This window comes from Stegastes partitus, unplaced genomic scaffold (assembly GCF_000690725.1).
Source record: "Stegastes partitus isolate 25-593 unplaced genomic scaffold, Stegastes_partitus-1.0.2 Scaffold1557, whole genome shotgun sequence".
Lineage (NCBI taxonomy): Eukaryota > Metazoa > Chordata > Actinopteri > Pomacentridae > Stegastes > Stegastes partitus.
The window spans coordinates 126,809-134,793 of NW_007579288.1; the positions used below are offsets into that span (position 1 = coordinate 126,809).

General features: G+C 45.5%; 1 protein-coding gene across 1 annotated transcript in view; it reads right to left on the reverse strand.

Moving 5' to 3' along the window:
* LOC103371280 (DNA-binding protein SATB2) overlaps positions 1-7,985 on the reverse strand; it is a 45,671-nt gene that overhangs the window by 24,862 nt on the left and 12,824 nt on the right. The window contains exons 2-4 of the mRNA XM_008300544.1: positions 7,333-7,560; positions 4,732-4,917; positions 431-557 (exon numbers count right to left, since the gene is read on the reverse strand). Coding sequence (XP_008298766.1) covers positions 431-557; positions 4,732-4,917; positions 7,333-7,534 — 515 coding nt within the window. The 5' untranslated portion in view covers positions 7,535-7,560. The remainder of the gene's footprint in view (positions 1-430; positions 558-4,731; positions 4,918-7,332; positions 7,561-7,985) is intronic.

Sequence of the window (7,985 nt, forward strand, 5' to 3'; positions counted from 1 at the left end):
TTCAACCACTAAAACTAACTTTTCTCTTCAGGAATCCAAGTAAATAACTAGAATTTGACTCTTAATCAAGAAATATTCATGTGATTTTTTGTGAACTAGTACATTTTAAAATTAATGGATATATTTTAGCATTAAAAACATCATTTGGGTTAAAGAGCTTCTGCATAAAGCTGCCACTAATGAATCAGCTAAGCGCTGGGTTTAACAGACAGGTTGATTCCATCCTCCTAAGATGTGACTTCTGACGTCTTCTGAAACACTTTGAAGCACTTTGGACGTTTTATAAAGTGAGAAACTACTTGAAGATAAACATGACAGGTGTGATGCTGGGTTTAGTCCAGAATGACAGAGCTGGATGACGTGCTGTTTGAAAGTGAACATTACGTAAAAACGTGGTGGATGAAGAGCTGAGTGGCTGTGGGACGCCCACCTGTGCAGGAGGATCCTCAGCGTCACCATGTGGTAAACGTCCAGCAGCATGTCGGCCACCGTCGCCTCCGGAGCGTCCGTCAGGTAGTGGATGGGCATCGGCTTCCAGCGGCCCACTTTAATGATGCCTGACAGCAAACACACAACAGCAAACGAGTTCATCTCTCTGTGTTTCTAATCACCGCGAGCCATCCACATTCCCCTGGCCTCCGCACGACCGCGACTGGAAGTGCAAATCTAAACAGGCCTAATCACATTAGGCTCTTCTAAATCAAACGCAGGCCTCGCTCGTGTGTTTGTGCGTCTCCATCGCATGAGGATGGCGGCGAGAGAACAAAGGCTGCACCGCAGCTGATTAATCAGAGGAGAAATGTGAAATCAGCTCGACATCAGAGCCACGCAGGCCGCGAAGGCGAGCGGCGTTTTGATGTCGACGAGCAAACGCCGTGAGGTCATCGACTCCTTCCAGAGTTCATACTTTTACGACGGTGCAGAAAATCGCTTTAACCGACCTGCAGACCCCGAACACAAACCCCTGAAGGTGGGTCCACCGCCCAGCAGCATCCGTCTGTCATCCAGAGACTAAGAAGTCCGATAATCAGTCGAGGACGAACATTGTTGACGGAACATGCAGCTGTTTTAAACGTCTCTCACAGGTCTGTAGTCCTGTTTGTTTTAGTTCCCGTCACCTTTTATAAAGTCAGAAATCATCAAAAAGAGTTTACAAGGTGATGTTTTTTCTAATTTTACCAATATAATATATTCCAATATTGTTTTTTCTAAATCTCGACTCTACACGCTTCAAACATTCGACTCATTACATCCTCTAGCTGTGTCCAGGCCTCCTCTGCCTGCAGATCAGATTGTGTGTTTCCAGACAGAATCTGGTGAAGTCTCAGGATTTTAAGCTTCGATTTCGTAGCTTCTTGCTCTGATAAATATCTTAGATTTTTCTAATTTGTTAATCTTTTTTTTTTTTTATATTTATATATATTTTTAAAAAATCTAAATATGCTGATTTGTGAAGATAATCTTCTTTCTGTATTATCTGGTTGACTCGTATCGGAGGCCATGAATTAAAGCACACGGTGGCTCCAGAACCATGAATTTCTGCATTCCAGGCTGAAAAACCACCAAAACCACTGAGATGTAGATAAAAAACAAACAAACAACCAGGGGCAACAAACGATTTTAAAAAACAGACACAGAAAATCAACAAACATGAACTCGATGTATCACAAAACAATTAAACTAATATGAAATAAAATAGATTGAAAATAACAGAACGTGTCACTGCGCCTCGGTTTGAAGCAACCTGCTCGTTTCAGATTTACTGTTGGAACAAAGAGCACCTGGAATACCTCATGAACAAATGGAGGACGTGTGTCCCTGAACACCTCACTGAGATTGCAGGTTAGTCGCTTTTCAGAGACACCGTTTATCAAAAACAAAGAATGTTCAGACTTTGAGAGCTGTTTTGGCGAAAGCTTAAAATTCAAAATCACTTAATTCTGCTTTGTTGGTTTTTGTTGAATTGCCAAAAATTTACCGTTTTCTCGAAACAGATTCTGCAAAAAACAAAAATTCAGCGCGTTCGGTGCAGCTATGAAACCAACAGAGACTATTTGGCTGAACTGCAGGCAGCGTTTTAGGCATGAAAGAAGTTCAGAAAACATCTGTGGCATGTTCATTTTCCTGCAACACCTCTGAGGTTCATACGTTTTAATTTTTTTAAACGTTCAGTTTTTGTTCCTTGTTTGTGTCATTCTGTCTCTCTGTCTGCGTGGTGTTCACGTAGGAGGTGCAGGACTTCATCCTGCAGAGAATAAATGTTTTGGTTCTGAGATAATCCCTCCTCGGTGCAGCATCCTTCTTAAAATACGGTTTGGGTTGTTTTGGGGCCACACTGGCGGTTTGCAGGCTTTAAGACACGGCGAACGGTCATTTCTAAATGAGTAATATCAGCGAAAGTTTCCAAAAACGTGGCGGTGAGTTAAATTTAGTCTGATCATTCCACTCAGCAGTTCACCTAAGCCCCCGTTAAAACCCAAGCAGCGACCGCACACTCCAAATACGAAGGAGCTGCTTTTTAATTAGCCATAATGTGCAAGTTAATTAAAGAAAAAAAAAACCCCGCGCCAGTCAGTTAAGAGTTTAAAAATACACATGCAGTCAAAGTTATGCAAGATGCAATTCAATCGCAGAAGAAAATAGAAGAGACTCTGTATAATTTTGGTCGTGACCACACCGGGGGAAAAATGCACGACTCCAGCCAGAAATTATTTATTTGAAAAGAAAAGGCTTATTTCTCAGAACAAAACCTAGCTATTTGGGAGAGGCGGGGGGGGTCGCAGGGCGTCGGCCGCTCGGTTTGGGTGCCCTGTGTTTACGGGACACCAGGAATGTGGAGCGGCCGGCTGCAGCCGAGGCTGTTGTTTCACCGTGGACTCCTTGTTTTCCTGATCCCCCAGACGCTCACATATAAACCCAGCTTCACCGTCGGGCTGCACACGAGGGACAGAAAACAGCTTGTGAAGGTTCTCAGTCCTCCAGGTCGTGGTAGTTTAGCAGCAGCTGGACCTGCTTGAGTGTTTTGAAGACGTTTGATCCAAGAGGCTTCATCAGCTCCGACCAACTAGATGGGAGTTTCTCATACTGATATCCTGAAGGAGACGTTAACACCTGAGTTTGGGTTTCAGTTGAGGGGTTTGTTGCTCCTCCCTCTCGTTATGTGAGTCGTTAGTGCTCCACCTTCACATCTAGCCACAAAAGACTCCAACCAACCCCAGACTCAGGTGTTAACGTCTCCTTCAGCATGTGGAACTCCCAACCAGTCAGTCAGAGCTGATGAAGCCTCTTGGATGTCCAGTCCAGCTGCTACGATTAAACCACAGCTCACATGTACCTTTAGAAGACCTGTGCTGTGATTGTCTGAAGCGCTCACGGGTGGAAAACCGCTAATATCCTGCTGCTGGAAACAATCAATAAATCATCAATTAGCAGCGGCAAGAAGCGCGACGTGTTTCCAGTTAGCGTGTAGTAACGTTTAGATGTTAGTGATCAGACGGCTGAGGAACGTTTTTCAGGATTATCATAGTCGCACATCGATGGTCAACTGGACCGTAGTCGTGTTTTTTGTCCGTTAACGGTCTGGAGCTTTACAGGAGAGGAGCTTGAAGCTGAAACTTCATACATGACCTCGGTATGGTCCCTTCTCGGACTGATTGGATTTCGGGGTCAGTAGATGCATTACAGAAGTCAAAGGCTGCATTTCCCAGAACATCTCTGTATGACTGAAAACACACAGACAGACATACGTTTGTTACACTAACGTAGGAAGACACTGGAGGCCTGTAAACTGGTGATTTAACCTCCATCCATGAGACAAAGGTCAAGGTCGCGCATACATCGGGCAGTTCACGGGCGCTCACTGCTGCTGGACAGAGTGGAAGAAGCCTGCGAGGTGTTTTCAAGCTTCAATCATCAGTCATGGTTGCAGTTTTTCCATTTTTTTTTTAACTGTCAGATTGAGTTTTTGTGGGATTTTTCTCTTGTTTGAGTGAGTTTAAAGTCAGAACGGAAGCGTTTCGACGGATCGGCTGTTCAGTCACGTGGCTGAGCTTTTGGTTGGAGAAGTTTATAGCAGAGACGCCTGATCAGTCTGTGAAGCTTTTTGGTGAATTTCATCTTTATTTTGGCTGTTTTTAGACAAACTGTGAAGAGAGACGACGGGCCTTTATTTTGAAATTACATCCGACATGACTGGAAGTAACTTAAACTATTAGACTTTTTTTTTTTTTTACAATGACGTGCTGTATTTTATAACTGTGTGAAATGTTGTTTTTTTAAATCACCAAAATGACACCATGAAGACAGTCAAACACCAGATTTTCAAGTTTCCAAATGTTCCTGAACTACTCATTTTAAAGAGTCGTTCCATCAGAAAACACAACCAAATTAAAACCTAAATTATTTTTTTTCTACATAAATAATTTAAAAATCAACCATTTGTAGGAGCTGGATTCAACAAAAAATAAAAATTCTGAGCTCCACGATGCAGCCGAGACGCCTCGGCCGGTTTGGCTGCCACCAAAAGTCCTGTGACAACGATTGTGGGACGCAGCGTTTAGACAAAGCAGGAACAAAAATGGAAATAAAGGTTAAACATCTACGACATGCAGAGCCACGTTGTCTTTGTGTTCATAACAGCATCGGTGTCGCCTGTAGTTGTAGAAGTTTATGATCAACGGCATGAAATGTGATGAATTGTACGGCTGATGTCGGGTCCGGCGCTCTACTGACCTCGGGCCTGGACCGCCGAGCTGTGTGAGTACCCCAGAGCCACCAGCGCCGTCTCCACCAGCTGCGTGAACAGGACGTCCTTCCGAACCAGCACGAACTCGGCGTGGCGGTCGCTCCGGCCCTCGCAGTCGCCGCTCAGGCCGGCGTCGGCGTGCTCCACCACGCAGTAGACCGGGATCATCAGACCTGGACGGGACGGACAGTCAGAACCTCGAGTAACCGTCAACAACGAAGGGATCAAATAAAAACTGAGCGATGACGATTTAAACATCTGGAAAATCTGAAAGCAGCAACCACCGACCAGGCAGGTTGAAAGTCTCCTTTTAAAATCACCTAAATGAACCCTTTTATCAAACTCCACCTGTCCATGAACTCTGTGAGTCGAGGTTCTGTTGGGTCATTTAACTAAATCTAAAATCAGGATCTTCCATCATAATCACCGTCCTGTTTACATGTTTGGTTTTAACTAAATTCTGCAGAAAGCTAATGAGCGAGACTCTCAGATGAAGTGCAGGTTGTGTCCACGGAGCAGCTCCCAGTTCAAATATCTAAAATTCATACCGTCTCCGTTTATTTCTTTCAAGCATGTTAACAGCTGAGCACAGCAGAACAAGAACATAAGAAACTCAGCTGTCATTGTTGTTTTTTTTGATGATCTACAGCAGAACCATGTCGTTCCACGTTCACTCGAGGTGTTTCCTCTGAGCTGCAGGACTTCAGCAGAAACCACACAGAGAGAGTTAAAGTGCTGTCGAGTAATTCGTCACACAAACCCGCCACAGAGGAGCTGTTCAGGCCCGTCTTTTGTTCCAGAGCAGGATCTGGGTGAAAGCTGGGGCTGTCGGCGGCGTCTTCCCGCTCATTTCCGCCCGCTGAGCGCTGCAGCGGTGGAGCTGCCTGGTGGAGCTGCCTGGTGGTCTCATTGTGCGACTCTGGTTAAACTGGGCAGCTGCCAGCGCGCATGTAAGCCAGCGTTAGATTGTACAACTGTATTTGTGTTTGAACCACATATTAAAACCCACAAGGGATCAGACTTGTTTCCAGAACCGCTATTAAAGCGCTGCATGTCGCGCTCAGGAGCGCTGCCACGGCTCCAGCGCCGCGGACTTGTTGTTGGGCGAAGGCTGAGCTGCAGCGTTCACACCCATCCCGTCCACTGCTCGCTCCCACAGGAACTGCTAATTAACAAGCTATCAATCGTCCTCCTGACGGGGCAGCGGCGGATCAGCCGGAGCCAAACCGCGGCAGCATCAGGCACGCTATCGGCCGGCGAGCCGACCGCTCGGCGCGAGGGCGGAGGGATGTGTGCGTCGCCATGTTTGTGTGGTGATGCATGACGATGTCTTCAGCTGCACGAGGGGATGGCTGTGCACGGCTGTGGAGTCGAGAGCGAACCCGACACCTCACTGCTTTAGCATCGAGAGGTGCTGATGCTAACGTCATGGCACGTTGTTACACACCAGAAGACACCGTTACTTCTTCAGTGCCTCCTTGCCTGAGGCGTCCGTCTGCTCAGAACAAACCTGCTCATCCGACATCCGGAGGCAAGAAGTGTTCGTATGTCTGAGAACACCTTTGAATGTTTGCAGACGACGTTCCCACAAAGACGCTCATGTCGTCTGCAAGAACGAATAAACTCACTAACAGAAAAAAAGGCATCTTCAAAAATTACTAATGACAATAAAGTCCAAAGTTGCACCGTTGATCAGACCTGGGAACTGTAGAAAGACTCATCATCAGTCGTAAACGCTGCAGGGTCAGGGTGTGAAGGCCTGACAAACATCATCATTGGATGTCATTATCAATCATTAGCAATAATCTGAAAAAACCCAAAAACAACCAACAACCTGCCGGCAGGTTTGTGAGAGGTTCCATCCTAAGAGATAGAAATAAAGAAATAAAATCGTGATTCGTGTCAGAAATAGAAAGCTTGAAATCAAACTCGTTTTTTTCCCCTGAAAATCATATTTAAAAATCTACTAAAAATGAACCATTTTAACGAATCAGATTCTGTAAAAACTAAAAAATTCTGCGATCTTAAGTGCAACTGTGAAGCCGTTAGTGACGCTGCTGCGACCAACGCTCACATGGCAAAAATTCAGAGCAGAGAGGAGGCAAACATATTTAAAAATGATAAAATACACATAAAAACTCAACAAACATTGATGAGAAAGAACGTTTCTGTCGACCAGCTGATAAACCAGCAAACTGTTTTAGCGTTAAAGCAGCTCTGACTCGCAGAAATGATGCTTTTTGTAAATAGATGTGTTTAATTTGTGATGCATCACAAATTAAACAGATCTTCTCCTTTTATTGCTTTCCAGTCCTTTTCAGCCAACTGGTCGTATGTTAGACGGGAAGTTTTTGTTTTGCATCGCTGTATTGAAAGATCACTTTTGTGCAGAATCTTTGGGAAATGTAATTAAAGCATAAAACTATTTGTTGATCTACAGAAATTAAGTCATTTATCAGCCAGATCCTTCTATTTTGGACAGTTAGTCAGTTCAGAAATAACTTCCTTTTTCCCAGCCAGAGAGAAAAACATTAGATTTCATGGATAAAACTGAACTTCAGGGATTTGTATCATGGAGGTAAACTGACCTCCCAGCGGCCTCAGCGGCGTGCCGTTGTGTCGGACCCGCGGGTTGGCCGGGCTGCCGTTCACCTCCAGGCGGCCCAGCTTGCAGTGCGGCGGGCCGCTGGAGGCCGGACTCTCCCCTTTGTCGGCCCTCTCCTCCGGGCTGGAGGCGTCGCGGCGGCCGGGGCTCTCGGCTCCCCGTCCTGCTCCTCCACGCTGCTCCATCGGCCTGCACAGTCCGGCAGGAGCGTCTGAAACACAAGAGCTCGCTTTAGAACAAGCAGCAGGCCTCCAACCACCGCAGACCTTCAGGTCTCCTGAACCAGAGACCCTCTGGTGGCTTTTATTCCTCACCGTGGTTCATTTTCAACATAAAGTCCTGAACACCTACGGAAACATTACAGCCATGAAGGACTCAGCTGATCGACACAAATCACCAAAAGAGAACAAACAAGAGTTTCATTTCTTTGATTATTTATTGTGGAAAATTCTAAGAAAAGCTGAAATCGACCCGTGCAACATGTTCCCAAACTCGCCTCCTGTCTGCTGCAGCTCAACCGAAAAGCTGCACCTGAATCAGTATCAGTCATACTGAATTATTACTTTGTACACAGTCTGGTTGATGCAGTTAGAACGTGAGAAATCAAAAAGAGAGAAAGCTGGAAAAAATTAAAAC